Source organism: Candida tropicalis (assembly GCF_000006335.3).
Source record: "Candida tropicalis MYA-3404 genomic scaffold supercont3.3, whole genome shotgun sequence".
Lineage (NCBI taxonomy): Eukaryota > Fungi > Ascomycota > Pichiomycetes > Serinales > Debaryomycetaceae > Candida > Candida tropicalis.
This window is the reverse complement of record NW_003020055.1, coordinates 2,158,815-2,175,169: the sequence shown is the minus strand read 5'-3', so window position 1 is coordinate 2,175,169 and position 16,355 is coordinate 2,158,815. Positions and strand designations below refer to the sequence as shown.

General features: G+C 34.8%; 4 protein-coding genes across 4 annotated transcripts; 2 read left to right on the top strand and 2 right to left on the bottom strand. All coding sequences in view use genetic code 12, as the record gives it.

Moving 5' to 3' along the window:
• Positions 1–1,137: 1,137 nt before the first annotated feature.
• Positions 1,138–3,951, bottom strand: STV1 (Stv1p; the record flags this gene model as incomplete). The annotated part of the gene is made up of 1 exon (XM_002548669.1): positions 1,138–3,951. One exon carries the CDS (start codon positions 3,949–3,951, stop codon positions 1,138–1,140), a length of 2,814 nt encoding a protein of 937 aa, XP_002548715.1.
• A 1,982-nt stretch (positions 3,952–5,933) lies between these two features.
• CTRG_03011 (uncharacterized protein) lies at positions 5,934–8,696 on the top strand (the record flags this gene model as incomplete). The annotated part of the gene is made up of 1 exon (XM_002548668.1): positions 5,934–8,696. The coding sequence occupies one exon, from the start codon at positions 5,934–5,936 to the stop codon at positions 8,694–8,696; it is 2,763 nt and encodes a 920-aa protein (XP_002548714.1).
• Positions 8,697–9,369: 673 nt separating this feature from the next.
• On the top strand, positions 9,370–11,931 carry CTRG_03010 (ubiquitin ligase complex subunit; the record flags this gene model as incomplete). The annotated part of the gene is made up of 1 exon (XM_002548667.1): positions 9,370–11,931. The coding sequence occupies one exon, from the start codon at positions 9,370–9,372 to the stop codon at positions 11,929–11,931; it is 2,562 nt and encodes an 853-aa protein (XP_002548713.1).
• Positions 11,932–12,003: 72 nt separating this feature from the next.
• On the bottom strand, positions 12,004–16,266 carry DNA2 (bifunctional ATP-dependent DNA helicase/ssDNA endodeoxyribonuclease; the record flags this gene model as incomplete). Its single annotated transcript, XM_002548666.1, has 1 exon — positions 12,004–16,266. The coding sequence occupies one exon, from the start codon at positions 16,264–16,266 to the stop codon at positions 12,004–12,006; it is 4,263 nt and encodes a 1,420-aa protein (XP_002548712.1).
• Between the last annotated feature and the right edge of the window lie 89 nt (positions 16,267–16,355).

The following is a 16,355-nucleotide window of genomic DNA, read 5'->3' as shown; positions in this document are numbered from 1 at the left end:
ATTGTCGCAAAAGATAAATGCACATAGCAGTCCCTGGCCACTTCTTTTTAAAACTGTCGATCTTTCTGTTTCAAGAATAGATTTTCTGTTTTTGTTGTCTTTTTTTTTTTTTTTCTTTTTCTTATACCCCTTATTTTGACGATCGTCAATTAAAATAAAACAATAATTCTTCCATGAATGGATATATTATCTAAACTACGTCCCAACCCCCTTCTTGTTTTGTACTGTAAATTCTGTTTTGAAACAAGCATAGTTGCCCTGTTCATTTTTCACTTTCGTTATTTAATTCATATTTTCCCCTTTTTTTTTTCCTTTTTGTTTCCTTCGTGGAATATGTATCAAACTTGGTTACAGAAGTGAAATATCATGATCAATTGGCAGTCATGATCTTTGAAATTAACTAAAACAATCTAGGTTCATTTTGTTTATGGTTTGTAATATTTGGTAGCAGATAGTAAAACCAAAACCGAAACCGAAAAAATGTCGTCAAGTCAAAAATGATTGCCCTAATAAAAATAATTCAAAAAAATAAAACATTATGGAATTGTAATTCAAACACAATACAATAATTTGTGTGACAAAAAATAAAGAACAAGACAATCCATTTATTTATTTGTCGTTCCATTCATCTATTATTATTAATCTCTTCTACATTAACAATCATTATTGTTCTTAATCTTTTTTTTTTTTGTTGTTGTTCTTCGTTGTATGTTGGTGGATATCAACTACCGTAAGATTAAAATGAAATATTAGAAATACCTTGGGCCGATTGTAAAATCAAAATTATCTTCCTCATCTCCTTACCTAATCACTTATCCACCCCTACATATTCAATACAACCATGAGATAATTATCCACAAAATTACTTTAGAATGTATGTGACGTTGACACTATACTATCATAATTTCGCCGATTATGTAATGAGTTCGTGCATGGTAATGTATGTCGTTTTTTTTTTATATTTTTATTTTATTTTTTCTTATTTATTTTTTTTTTGAAAATGGTGAGTTAGGCGACAACCGCGCATACCGGGGAGGAGAAAATGAACGATACTGTGTTTTATTGTTGTAAATTTCTCCTCCTCGTCTAATTAAAACAATAAACAAGTTTCTATTAATATCGAAATATGTTTTCTCATTATATATCTATAGATTTAAATGTAAATGGTTCGTATGCGTACCCTTCCCCTTGGAAAAATTTAGACATTGCTTCAACCCAATGCAATCTTAACGAATGAAGCATTGCTGATGTACCTTCCATCAACACCAAAATACAAACAGTCAACAGAAACCACATGGCAAATAATACGACAGTTGCAATAACACCCACGGCTCCTGTTTTACCAAATGCATTCTGTATAGTCATCGACCATAAAACTGATGATAATTGTGCATGAGCTAATGAAAGTGCCCATAATCTCAAATATGATGCGGTATGACTAACACAATTTAAACAAAATTCAATAGTATGAATAACTTGATGAATAACAATATCTCCAAAATTAAACCCATCTTCTCCATCTTCTCCATGAGCAGCTGAATGAAACATTGGTTCCACATCATTAGGGAATTGGAATTCTTCATTATCACTATCAAAAGGATTTTCTGGTGGATCATTGTTAAGTTCATCATCTTGTAATTCAAGAGCACGTTCCTCTTCATGAATTAAAAACGAATGCTGGCGTTGGGAATGCAAATCACTATATCCCAATTGAATAGCTTTATCATTTTGTCTCTTTAATATCAATGGTTTATAAATTAATAACCATGGCACACAAATAGCTGCAATCAATACCAAAACTATTTGAACAAATTTCTGACCGGGATACAATTGCTCTTCAATAGTGCCAGGAGATAAAAACATATTAATCAACATATTCAATAATCCCGGTGGTTGTTTGTTAATGCCGAACCAATCAACTGACCATTTATAAACAATGGTCAATGCCAAATATCCAAAGATACTTTGCATGAATAAAAATCCTGGAATAAAATTACCAATAATATCTACCCTGCTTTTAAAGAACAAATAGTTGACCAAACTAAACATCAAGGAATAATTCATATGAGTATAACCCATTAAAACTGATAATTTCATCTTGTATGAATTGGTAAATAAAAGGTTATTTTCAGTTCCATGCCATGCCCAATCTAACCCAAATGGATAAGTTTTACCGGTTATTTTTTCAGCTACCAATGTTGCTCCCTTGGTGACATCATAATCTTTTGGTACAACGTATTTCCAACCAGATGAAAAAAGATTCATTGATTTTGAAAAAATATCATTATAAATAAAACCAGTATAAATCGAAAATACCCCCATCAATAATATAATGTATCTTCCGCTATAAGCCATATCAAAAATCTCGTCTCTATTTCTCATGGCACCAATCAGAACTTCATTCTTGATCAAATAAAGAGCCACAAGAAAAACGATAAAACCATGACCCACATCACCAAACATAATAGAAAACATAAAGGGAAAAGTAATGATCGTGGCAAGACCAGGGTTGACTTCTTGGTAAGTGGCAATACCGTACGCATCGATAATCAGTTGGAAAGCCGCAGTAAACTTGTTGGTCTTGTGAAATGTTGGTGGTACACGATTTGTTGAAAGTTCATTCACAACTGCAATCAATGATCCAACTTCTTCATCTTCTTCATCCTCAATCTCAAATCCTGTCAATTCTTGGTCACTATCAACGGAAAACAATGCAGTCTGGGTTGCAACACCTTCAGATAAATTAATACTCTCTGTAGAGTCCGTATCTGTTGCTCCTTGTCTGGTTTTCAGTCTAATTAAACTTCTTAAACCATTCCGTACTTTTTCAAAATCATATGAAGGGATCCAACCTTCCCCAACTAAACATCTTCTTGTACTATCCTCATCAAATTTATTCAAAGCTTCATATATAAGCTTTTCTCTTTCAACAATATAACAATAGTCAGCATACACCTCTTGAAAAACCATCAACTCAGTGATCAACTGATCTTTGGTGCTTTGCACAACATTATTTAAATCATCAATTTTACCATTAATTTCACTCAATGTAGCTGATCTTGCTTCTGCACCTCCAGCTGCATTATCAAACAATACACCATCCAAGGATTGGATGATCCTACGCACCCTTGTTCTCAAGAAATCACCATGAATATAAATAATGAACGCATTCTTGTAAACCATTTCATCAGAGTTTTCATTTACTGGAAATTCTTCATCAAGTGGAATATCATGAAAGTATAAATTCCCCCTTAATGTTCTCCACAAAATATTTCTTAATATTGGCACTTTGTCTCTAGCAATAGTACCAGCCATTGAATTAAATGATGAGTCATCTAAATGGTGCACCTCATAACCAATCTCCAAATTATTATTCCTTTGTTCATTCAACAATGCTTCATTATCATCATAATCGTCATGTTCATCATGGTGATCAAGATCATCGTATCCACCGCCAACTAGATTTGATCTATGGAATTCATTCAAACAATTTAGTACACTTCTATTCTCGACAAATTTCAACTTCTTTTTATCCAAGTTATTAAATGAATGATCTAAATGCTTGATTCTTTGATAAAATTCATCCAACCTAATCTTAATATCATCCATTTCCGAAGATGTTGGCAACGGTTTCATATCTGCTTGTAAATTAGCATAAATGTCACTCCTAATGGTATTTTGTTTCAACATGATTGAATGAAGATAATCCAATTGTTGAATCATGGTATCAATACCACGTAATTCACTAACAAACGTTCTTTGAAATGGAGTTAACTTTGAATTTAAATCTCTAAATTGGACATTTCCTAATTTCCCTAATACTCCTACCATATCTCTAGCTAATTCAATAGTAACATAGAACTGAACCAAAGTCATGGGTGCGGATCTGAAAATTGATTCATTGATTTCTTCCTTGGGTGACGTATTATCCGTTAGTCTTATTGGTGGCATTTTGTATCAATATACTGCTCTCTATCTTTTATCGTATATATCCCTTGTAGTACTGATGAATAGTTGATTTTATTCTATGAAATGCTATGTCTCGTTGTTGGTTTTCTATAATACTCTATGTGAAATCGATTTTGAAAAAAAAAAAAAAAAAGTCACTACGTCAAGGTTAATTGGGCTTTTTTTCGTTGTTGTTGGTGTGATTTGTTCAATAGAAAAGTAAGAAAAAAAAAAGTATCGGCATTGGTGTCCACTTCTTTACAGTGTGGAGGAGAACGTCGATAAAGTCGTGTCTCGTTTACAACAATTGTGCACGACTAGTTGAACCATGTTGCCAAGATTAGTTAACTCAGAAATTGGTTGTATTTTTGGGAGGGAATGATGAACTGCAATGAGTTTGCAAAATGTTTTTATATCGCTACCCATTTCTGTATAAATGATCTCCAAGGGTTGTTGTTATAGTTGACCACCTTCTTGTTCGAACAATTCTGATCATGGGTTTTCTCAATGTAAGCAAACTTTTTTTTTTTTGCAAATGATAGAATTGATACACTTAACTCGAAAAAGACAGTATATTTATTTTCAGACTTCTGAATAATGTTCAGTTCGAGGAATGAGATCTCGACATCACAGAACATTTATGCTAAACCTAATGTAATTCCTAATCTGGAGCCCCCAGTTTTCATTGAGCTTTATGTGGCTTTTATTTGAGCAGGGTGATGACCACATATTTCTCCAACCGTTGTTATCGATATTTGCTACATGACAATAGCAGCATAAGCCAATCAAGTTTAAAATAAAAAGATAGCTCATGATTGACAAAAAAAAGGATCAAGAGGCTTTTTTGATGCCGTTCCTTTACTAGGATTTGAATTTATGACAAACCACACATCGCTTTAGCAAACTAACCTTTTTCAAGAAAGAGAAAGTAGGGCTCGAAAAGTACACGACAAAGTCAACCAATAGTTGAAGTTGCATTCCATGATTGATTTTAGTCTCCATGAAAGTCTAGTGGTCTGCATGCATAAAACAAAAAGAGTATCCAAATTTTAGTAAATTTCTTCTGTTTCTAATCTTTGCCGTACAAGTGATCACCTTCACCGGCACTAATTGCATAGATTAATCATTCCTTATCAGTCATCACCCAAGTTAGCACTAGTTTTCTTCATTTTTTTTTTCCGTTATTGTTGTTTTCTTGGTTCAGTGCCCCTGCCAAGAACTTCTGTCTTTAATTTTTTGATATTATTATTATTTTGACAAATACTCGTTTTTGAAATATGTAAACTTTATTACTATATCTGAGTTATAAAATATTAATGCGCTCTCATCGAGTCTTGAATTGATAATATTAACAGGATTGCGTATTTTCAGGTGATTACGAGTTGGTCACTCCGGTTGCGCAATCTTTAAGAATAATCACATACGGCACGAAATTTTATATGTTTATATTGGTGTTTTGTGGCTTAAGTTTTTGGGCCGAGTTGCGTTTGACCGAATCTCCCCACAGAACTGACCCTGTGAATTTTATACTTTTTTTCTACAAATTAACGCAAAGACGATATTGAAATGGGGATGACGGACTGGTTTGAAGTTGTTTATCTGTCGAATTAGAATTTGAGAAATGATAATAACAGAATATCCTAATTTTATCCTATTGCGGGAATGACTTCTGAAATTTGGAGCGTCAAAGAAAAGCTGTGAAATAAATCAATTGACGCATGAACTAAAGCACAAAGTAAAAGAAAAAGAAATCAATACGAGTAAGTTAAAAATATCATGTTGTCGTCCTATACTTCCTCTCCTTATCGGAGCTAAATAAGGCAATATTCTATTTGGGAGCATGCCACACCTTATCGATAATTGATGATGACTATTCGTCAAGTTGTGATGCCGTCCATGGCTTGGTATGTAATATAAATACCTCTGCAAATACTTGATTTCCAGGTTTAAAGTTATTTCTTCAACAGATAACTTACATTACAAACATGAGTGAAAAACTAGTTGTTCCTAGTATTTCACCTTCAGGTTTTAACCATATTTCCAGTATTGGCAGTCATTTACAGGGAGAAGATCATGAAGTCAACTTAGATGCAATGACATCAAACCCATTAGGGTTAGCTGAAGTTGGTACTTCTTTAACTGAATCTGAAAAATGGTTTGTTTTAAGAAGATTACATTTTGATACTTTGATGAGTTTAGATGATTTGCCTCCATCTGCCACTTTTATATTTGAGAAAATCGAGCAAATGGCTCCTGAAGAAGCTGTTGAGATTTTGAAAAAGGCTATTGAAGAACATGGTGCAGATGTTAACATCCCAGACCAAGATTTGCAGCTTTGGAAAGAGTTGGTCGACTTTCATGGTTCAAAAGAAGTTCATCTTGGCACACCAGATCATAGCTCTGACGGTGGATCAATAACTGGTAAAGATGTGAAATATCATGTACATGAAAAAGGTGCTGAAGATTCATTAACTGATCCAAATCGTCATGAAATTGTTGATTGGACTTTGCAAGTAAGATTAGAATCTGTTTTGGTTGCTTATTGGTCCCCATATCCTGAGGTTAGAGCAGTTACTTTCCCTTTTGACGATCCAACTATTCCTGTTGAGACCTTTAGAGTTTATTTGATTGGTATTATTTGGACTGGTATTGGTGCAGTTATCAACCAATTCTTTGCTGAAAGACAACCTTCCATTTCTCTTGCCATGTCTGTGGTGCAAGTGTTTTTGTATCCATCCGGTTTGCTTTGTGAATGGATTTTACCTAATTGGAGTTTCACCATTTGGAAATGGAGAATCGATTTAAACCCTGGTCCATACACATTCAAGGAACAAATGTTGGCTACTATTTTCTGTGGTGTTTCTGGTGGTTCGACATCGTATGTCTCCTCTAATATTCTTATGCAAAAATCTGAATTGTTTTACGACAATAAATGGGTTGATTTTGGTTATCAAGTTTTATTGATTTTGTCTACAAATTTCCTTGGTATTGGTCTTTCCGGTATTATGAGAAAATTTGCTGTCTATCCAGTGAAAGCTGTCTGGCCTTCTATTTTACCAGGTATCGCCTTGAACAAAACATTATTGTCTCCAGCCAAGAAAGAAGTTATCAATGGATGGAAAATATCAGCTTACAAGTTTTTCTTTATCACTTTCTGGGCATCGTTTGCATATTTTTGGGTTCCTGACTACTTATTCCAAGCATTGTCATATTTCAATTGGATGACTTGGATCAAACCTGACAATTTAAATCTTGCTGTAATTACCGGTTCTCTTGGTGGGTTGGGCTTAAACCCAATTCCTACCTTTGATTGGAATTACTTTAGTTCAATGTTACAACCATTACAGGTTCCGTTTTATAACCCTGTTAATAATATTATTGGTATGATGTTTGGTTTCTTCTGTATTATCGGTGTTTGGTATTCCAACTATAAATGGACTGGTTATCTTCCAATTAATGACAACGGGTTATACACCAACACTGGTGAACCTTATTCAGTCACTGCTGTTGTCAATGAAAAGAGTTTGTTTGATGTCGACAAATATAATGAAATTGGTCCCCCATTTTATACTGCTGCTAATTTGGTTGTTTATGGTGCCTTCTTTGCTCTTTATCCCTTCCATATTGTTTACGAAATTGGTATGAACTACAGGGAAATGTGGGATGCTTGTAAATCCTTCTGGAGATTGTTCAGAAATTGGAGGAATTCAACTTATGATGGGTTTGATGATCCTCATAGTATAATGATGAGAAATAATTATAAAGAAGTTCCGGAATGGGCATACCTTATTATTGTTGTTATTTCGTTGGTGTTGGCTATCTTGTGTGTCAAAGTTTATCCTGCTGAAACTCCTGTTTGGGGTATTTTCTTTGCTTTGGGTATCAATTTTGTCTTCTTGATTCCATTGACCACAGTTTATGCTAGAACTGGTTTCTCGTTTGGTTTGAATGTTTTAGTGGAATTAATTGTTGGTTATGCTATTCCAGGTAATGGTTTGGCTTTGGCTTTCATTAAAGCGTTGGGTTATAACATTGACGGTCAAGCTCAAAATTTCATCAATGATTTGAAACTGGGTCATTATGCTAAACTCCCACCAAGAGCAGTGTATCGTGTACAACTCTTGTCTATTTTCATTGCATCTTTCATTCAATTGGGTATTTTGAATTTCCAAATTGATGGTGGTATTGCTAACTATTGTGATCCAAAAAATACCCAGAAATTTACTTGTCCAGGTACAAGAACCTTCTACTCAGCTTCTGTTTTGTGGGGTGTTATTGGGCCAAAGAAAGTTTTTAACGGGTTGTATCCAATTTTGCAATGGTGTTTCTTGATTGGTTTCTTGGCTGCTATCCCATGTATTATCATCAAGAGATGGGGTCCAAGAAATTATGTGAAATACTTTGAACCATCTATTATCATTGGTGGATTCTTGGGCTATGCTCCTTATAACTTGACATATTATCTTCCAGGTTTGTATGTCTCCTACGTTTTTATGTCTTACATCAGAAGAAAATATGAAGCTTGGTGGCAAAAGTACAATTATATTCTTTCAACTGGTTTGAATGCTGGTATTGCTTTCAGTTCAATTATTATCTTCTTTGCTGTCATGTACCATGAAAAGGATATCAACTGGTGGGGAAATACTGTTTCCTACTCTGGAATTGATCTTTCAATGACAGGTTGGTTGGATGCCTCTGTTGATGCTCCAGATGGTTATTTCGGTCCAAGAGTAGGGGACTTCCCATAAGACAAAAATATGTATTGATAGTCTGTGTATAATATTTAATGAAAAGTAAATGGTTCTAATTTATTGTCTTTTCTGTTTACATGCTAATTAAGAAGAATTTTTTAATACATTTAACTTCTTATTAAAAAATTTGGAAGTAATTGTTCTTCTTTTTTGATTTATAATAATAAATTTGGTGAAGAGTGTTATATCGAGAGGTACTTTTAATCAAAATTTGTAGCAAAATATGAGTAAGTTTCATTACATTTCAAGAATTCAAAATTCATTTTCAAAAGACCATTAAAAACTGCTTCTTTTTTCAATTGCAGTTATTAAAACTCAAAAAATATAAATTCCTTTATTATCTCAATCGAGTTTTGCTCAATTATATAACTCTACTCTATAGCTTAACATGTTCATCTAACTTCAAGTTATTGAGTAAGACACGTCCCCATTTATAAATTAACATATTGCCTTTTTCGGAATCATTGGAAAGTTTTCCGAAATTATGCCTATAGCTCAGTTGTGAGTGCGGTACGCTTATTTTTTTTGGATGGTGGTAGTCAGAGCGCATGTTCGATTCCTATACCGAGCATTGTAAATTAGAAGTAAGTTTTATATTACCAATAGTATGGAAAACATATTATACAAGAGTAATATCAATAAATTATGACTTCATGTATTTGCCATTTATATGGCCTTTTTCTTTAAAATTGGTCGTGGAAAAAAAAAAGAATTACAATTCTGGTACGGATTAATCTCACTAGAACATTTTTTTTTTTTGCCTTTAATTACATATCTTGCCACAACCAACCACGTCAGCCAAATTGCAATCACTATGTTTAGGATCATGAATTGGATAGTGTTATTGCTATTTTCACTACTAACTAGTGCAAACGTTGTTAGTCAGGATACATATTACAACCAAGCAATTAAAACTTTGAACCAACTTTCTCAGAATTTCACAAGATCTAAGATTTATAGTCTTGACAATATTGAAGGAAACCTATATATCCCCCAATTCAATCCTTTAGTTAATGACTATGATAGAAAAAATATACCAAGACATGAGCCACCACACTTATTAACTTCAAAAATCGTTCCACTTTTGGAAAAGTCTGCTTTTGACAACAATAACAATAAGGCATATTCTATGTTGGGAGATTTGTATCTTTTTGGAAATTTTTCATTCCCAACTGATTACAACAAAGCAAAAGACTATTATCACAAGTCAGTGAGTATTGGCCCAAATGGACATGCATACTTTATGTTAGGTTACATCTATTCAACAGGTTTATTTGGCACGTTTCCCATTGATCAAGAACGAGGGAACTTGTACTACCATTTTGGTATGAAGAATGGAGATTTGAACGCAATGCTAGTTTTGGCATATAAGACCTTCAAAGGCATTGGTGTATCCCAAGATTGTGAGTCAGCTTTAAGTTATTATACAACATTGGCGGAGCATGGTAGGAACTGGATGTCTACCAAAGATGTGTCTACCCAGGTAGACTATAATATCAGAATATCAGACTTCAATGGTGGGTTATACGGTGAAAAGATGAGTGAAATGTCATCAACTATTGAGATTCAATCTAAACTTTTTAATGATCTTAGAAATTCCCTTGAAGAGTACCGGTTAAATGCCAACGAGCATGAATATACTACACTCTATTACAATGGAATGGAAAGCTATAAAGGTGACTATTTTGTGGAAAAGAATTTAACAAAGGCATTTGGGCTGTTTCAAGAATGTGTAGCATTGGGAGATGAGATCTATGGTTCGACAAACTATGAATTTGTGCAACTGATAGACAAGATTTTTCTCAGTGCTTGTCAATCGAAACTAGGAAGAATGTATTTGAGAGGGTTAGGTGTGAAGAAAAATATAAAGAAAGCTAGTTACTACTTGAAGCTTGCAGTCAAATTACTGCCAACACCAGATGCGCTTAATGACTTGGGCTTTATTGAAGAAAAGGGTTTGTTAGGAGAAGCCAACTACACAAAGGCAATTGAGTACTACAAAGCAGCTGTCAAGAAAAGATCAGGATCCGCAAATAAGAACCTTGCGAGGTTGTTGATGCAGATAAATGAACACGATCTACAGAAGAACAACGTTATTATAGATATTTATAACCATATGAAAGAAGCTGTATATTACCATGATACGGAAGCACTTTTTTACATGGGTCAGTTTATACAATCTGGTGTTGCAAAAAATATTGAACCAGCAGGGGAACCATCATGTTCAACCACTATTTCATACTATGATGTTTTTGTTGAAAGATTATCACAATTCTACGCTCCACATTTAAAGTATGCGTTTGAAGAATTAGTAGCCGGTAACTTTAAGAATGCACTTGTTGGATATCTGATAGCAGCAGAACAGGGCTTCGAAGCCGCTCAAATATCTGCTGCGTACCTACTTTTCCAATTACAACCACTACAATCAAAATTGAAAGCAAAGACATTTGCTCCTGAAAGAATTGAAATGGCAATTGAGTATCTTGATAGAGCTTCCAAACAAGGTAATATTGATGCTACCATTTTGTTAGGTGACATTTATTCGGACCAACAAAGACAAACCAGTCCTGACTTTGATCGTGCATTTAACTATTATCAAATTGCTTCCGATAAACATTCTTCTCATGGATCTTACAAACTTGCTGAGATGTACGAATATGGTTATGGACCTGTTAATGATTCAGTGGACTATTTTATGGCTAAACGTTATTATGATTCTAGTTTACAATACAAGGAAAAATTTGATTTCGAAAGAAGAGAACAACAATCTAAACTCACATATAGTAGAGCACACATTGATTGGGCGTTATTAAGGTTAAGATTCAAGTACTTGTTTAACCGAAAGGCTTTCAAAGATACCGAAACTTCTGATGGTGGATGGATTAGTGCCTTTAACAAAGTTGGAACTCGTGCTACCAACGAGCGTCAACAAAAAGAAGCTATATCAAAGGCCGATGCTCATCATGAAGGCAGCGCCTATACCGATGAATATGTTGAAGATTATGATGTGGGTGATTATTTGGTAATTGCACTTACATTTTCATTTTTTATGGTATTTTTTGTTCAGAACATTCTTCGACAAATCAGAAGAATGAGAGCAGGTCCTGATAACAACGAGAACAATAATCGCCAAAACGAAAACGAACAAAATAATAACTTTCAAAATGGCTGGAATGGAAATCAATTCAATTTTAGACGTGGTAATTTTGAATTTCATTTCTTTGCAATCTAGAGAATTGAAAATAAATAAATAAAAAATAAATAAAAAAAAAATAAAAACCATTGTACATTAATATACATACACTCAATTTGAAATATCTTGTATGACATTTCTGAGAATGGGATGGTTCTGCAAAAGAGCCGGGTTCTGGCTTGTTCTCTTTGCTTTAACTGGGGAGGTTGGGACACCTTGTGCAGCAATGTTATAAACCATATGTGCGTTTTTAGGAAGCGAATAATACCAGTTCTTCTCCTCTAAGAACTCTATAAAAGTCTTTGTTGTTTCGGTCGCGGATAAAGTCGATCTAGATCCGAGAATAATAAGCTTAGATTTTGCACGTGTTATTGCCACGTTCAATCTTCGCCAATCTTTTAGCAATTCACCCGGATTGTTATTCTCGTTTGATTTCACAAGTGATATGATGATGCATTCTTTGTCTCGTCCTTGGAATTGATCAGCAGTAAGGACTTCAATATCTTTTCTTAGTGAAAGGTTCCTCTTCAACAAGAGCACCTGTGAACGGTAAACAGACATCACCCCAATTTGTGATTCTTCAACCCCAGCTTCTACCAAAGCACCGACAACCTGTTCAACTAGCATAGCCTCGATATAGTTCTTGATCGAGTCACCTCGTGCTTCTTCCAAAGCCGGAAGGTTGTCATGATCAAGAAATAAAACTTTATTACTTGGTTCAAAAACTGTTTCCATCCATCGAGATTCTCTTGCTAGCGACTTGTCGTATTGTAAGGTTTTCAAAACACCAGGATGTGGTATTACCAATGATCTCTTTGCAACTTCCTCAGAACCACATTTTAATCTCTGACCATATATCAAAATATTCGAAACTTCCATAATGTCTTGACACATTCTATACTGATAAGTCAATTCGACTAAGGATTCTGGGTGTATTGTACTCAACTTCTTGAATAAAGACTGAGACAATGCTTGCTTCACGCTTTGTGAAGGATGCTTAACCAATGGCGGTAATTGATTATGATCACCAACCATAACAAATCTTTTTGAAAAACTCAAGGGGCCCAAGTTGATTGGCAATGCAATTTGTGATGCTTCATCAACTATACATATGTCAAATGAGCCTCTTAAATTAAAACAAGGGTCTGTGATTCCGAGACACGTGGTAGCAACAACCTTTGGTGAATTGTATGTGTCGAAATATTGGTTATAGGTTTTAATGTGCTTGTTATCAGGAATATAAGGGTGGATATCCTTATGAACACGCAGTGGGTACCCCACTCTTAAAAAGTCGACCCCCAAATCTTTAAGCTTAAGCAAGATATTATCGACAGCAGAGTTTGTGTATGACGTAAGCAACACCGACATCCCTTCGGACACCATTATTCTAATAAGTTCTGCAATCACAGTTGTCTTACCAGTTCCAGGCATCCCCAATATCAACGCGTAATCATTAGTGCTAAATACCTTTTCCATTGCGGCTATTTGGTCACTGTTGAACTTTTGCTTGTCTGGAATTTTAAATTCAGGTTTGTCTTTGTAAGTTGGCTTTTCATAATCAACAACCATCCGACGAGTCTTTGCAGCCCCTTTAGGAAGAAATAGATTCAAGACATTGTATCTTGCTAGACCTAGACCATAAAACATCTCATCCTTATCGATTCTAAATGTTTTTTGACCACCAGATTTAGCTTTAGACTGTGATTGTCGTATAACACTCTGAAATACTTGGTTATTGCTATTATTATAATTCTTCAACTTGTTGTCCGATGTGAGAATTCGTCTTCTGGTATTAATGGTGATGGCGCTGCGCGACAACCTTGCAATACTGCCTGTTGTAATAGCAAATTGACCGGCTTCATCACTAATGATCACTTTGTCTCCGACATTCAATTGTGATCTCAACAAATCCCTAACTTCTTTACCCTCTTCTTTCTCAAAAGTATACTCAAACTGCGGGGAATCAGACTTATGTCTATGTCTAATTGCGTAAAGAAACGTATTTGTTTCCTTGTCATTTGATTGCACTATTTTCATACGATCAAAACACTTGCCTTGATCTTGTCTTTCGGCACCCGTCATTGTCCACAAGTGTTTTACTGTTCTACTCAGGAAATCCTCCTCACATGCTATTAAGTGATCCCAAAACACAAAATAGTCTCGGTAAACGTCATTATCAAAAATGTCTTTGGTGATAGCCTCATACTCATCTTCACCAATTCCAGATTCCTCTTTAGTACCTTCTTCCACCAAGTGGTTCAATGTCATACATTCACTTCTGATATTACATCTGTCACATTCGGAATTTTTGACCAACGGCGGTAACCCTATATTACTCTTGATGTATTGTGATAGTTTATTTCGAAGAATTATTAGTGACCGTAAATCTGAAATTCTAATATTGCACTTCTGAGTGACCTTTTCCTTTGTATAGACAAGCAAATAGGATTTTATCAAAAAGTCATACCTATCCTGGAACAACAATGCATATAAAGAAGCTTGTGCGTTGTGATACATATATGATTTACCAGTTTTGATTTCCATTGGAACCATGAATTTACCATTCACACCATTGCCTTCAAATCGTGCTGTCACAGTGGCATCTATATTCCCTTTAATACCAAACATTGGTGATTTGATTTCTTCTTCGATATCTAACGCTTCTTCAATTGCAAACTTAATAGGATTCTTCTCAGAAGCTTCCTCGATATAACTAGAATTGGAAAAAGGTTTCTTGTAGTAACTCTCGAACCAAGTTTCCAAATACTCAAAATGTTTAACTACTTCATCCCTGATCTCTTCAACATTTTTTTCAATAGCAAATATAGCCAAAAGATATTCTTTTAAGAGTTCATCTAGCACATTGTTCATGAAGTCAAATGTCCACTTCTCTTTACAAATACATTCTTGAAAAATGTAGTGGACTATTTCACCAACAATAATAGGTTTAGACAGAACACCAGGGAACTTGTATCGGGAAAGAATAACCGTTTTTCTGGGACATCCAACTTGTTGAGCAATGCTTGTAGCTGAAATCAAAATATCCGGATTCCAAATTAACAAGTTATGGGAATTGTCAATTAATTGCGGGTTAGACGCATGCGTTACGATTACATGAATAATATCATTCTTCTGTAATTCCAACTCACAATAATCTCCTCGGACAACCAATTTCGATTTTTTGTTATTTGGATTTATAACATCAACAATAAATTGTCGTTCCTGTTGATCCCCAAAAAAATTCTCAGTGATTCGAATAATCTTGTATCTACTAACCATTGGTCTATCGTACACCAAATCCTTCAATTCATCCTCGTTATCAAGAGATATGTCTTTATCAACCATCAACTTTTCCATGTTTTTAATGCCGTTCTTGAACGATCGTCCAAATTTGGAAAAAGTAGATGTAGGAGCTTGGGTTGTCAACAATTCCATCAATTCCGAGTCGTCATCGCTAAATGGATCTTCAGAACTATCATCATTGTCAGATGGTACAGCTTCAGTAGTGACTCTATTCTGAAGTGCTCTTTCAAACTTGACTTGACTCTGTGTTTGTAATACCTGAATTAAATCATCGTCATCAGAAAACGGATCCTCTTCTGATGGAAGTGTGGCATTTGCGACAGCGTCTTTATTATTGGATTTCTTTGATACTTCATCTACCGGGTCACCTTCAAATTTATTTATCCATGAGTTCAAAGTACTTTGAAATGATTCTGTGATTGGTGTCACTTTCTTTTTCGTTCTAAAATCTTCTCCTGATTTTGCTCGTCTAGCTTGTGGTATATCTTGGTACATGTTCTTAGTATTGCTTTGCAATTGGCCAATATCAGAACACGACTTACTTAGACAAGCTGTGGGTAACATAGATGAATTGCTGAATATCGTACCATATTTATTCAACACGTCCGCAGTACGATCATCAACATTTTCTTCTTCCGTAGAAGGACATATATTCTTCAATGGAGAGGATGGCAATCCGTTACCCTGACTTTTATCACCTTGAACGCGTGTTTTATCTTCACTACCTGGACTTTCTTTCCATCTGATCCCGTCAAAGCTATCATCCGAATTTTCTTGTAGAAAACTCAACTCTTGTTGTTTCTGTGATTGAGATTGATCGCTGTAGTTTTTCTTTTTTATTTCTGAAACAGGCAGTATTTTCGATTTAAGCGTATTAGGATCAAGTGGTCGTATTGGGGATCTCTGGTTCGTGGTGTTTGTAGCGGTTTTGTTGTGAATGGGCTCTGTTAAATTATTCACTGGGAAATACGCGACTTTCTTGAGTCTCTTGACGGGTATAATCGCCTCATTTGAATCCTTAACTCGTTTTGGATTACCAGACATGTTGTCGCCCGACCTTGAGTTTGTCATTGGTGTTAAAACTAGTAGCAGCTCTAATCAAAACAAATCAGAATACGAGTGCAAGAGGAGACAGAAAAATAATAAAATAAAAAACTGTG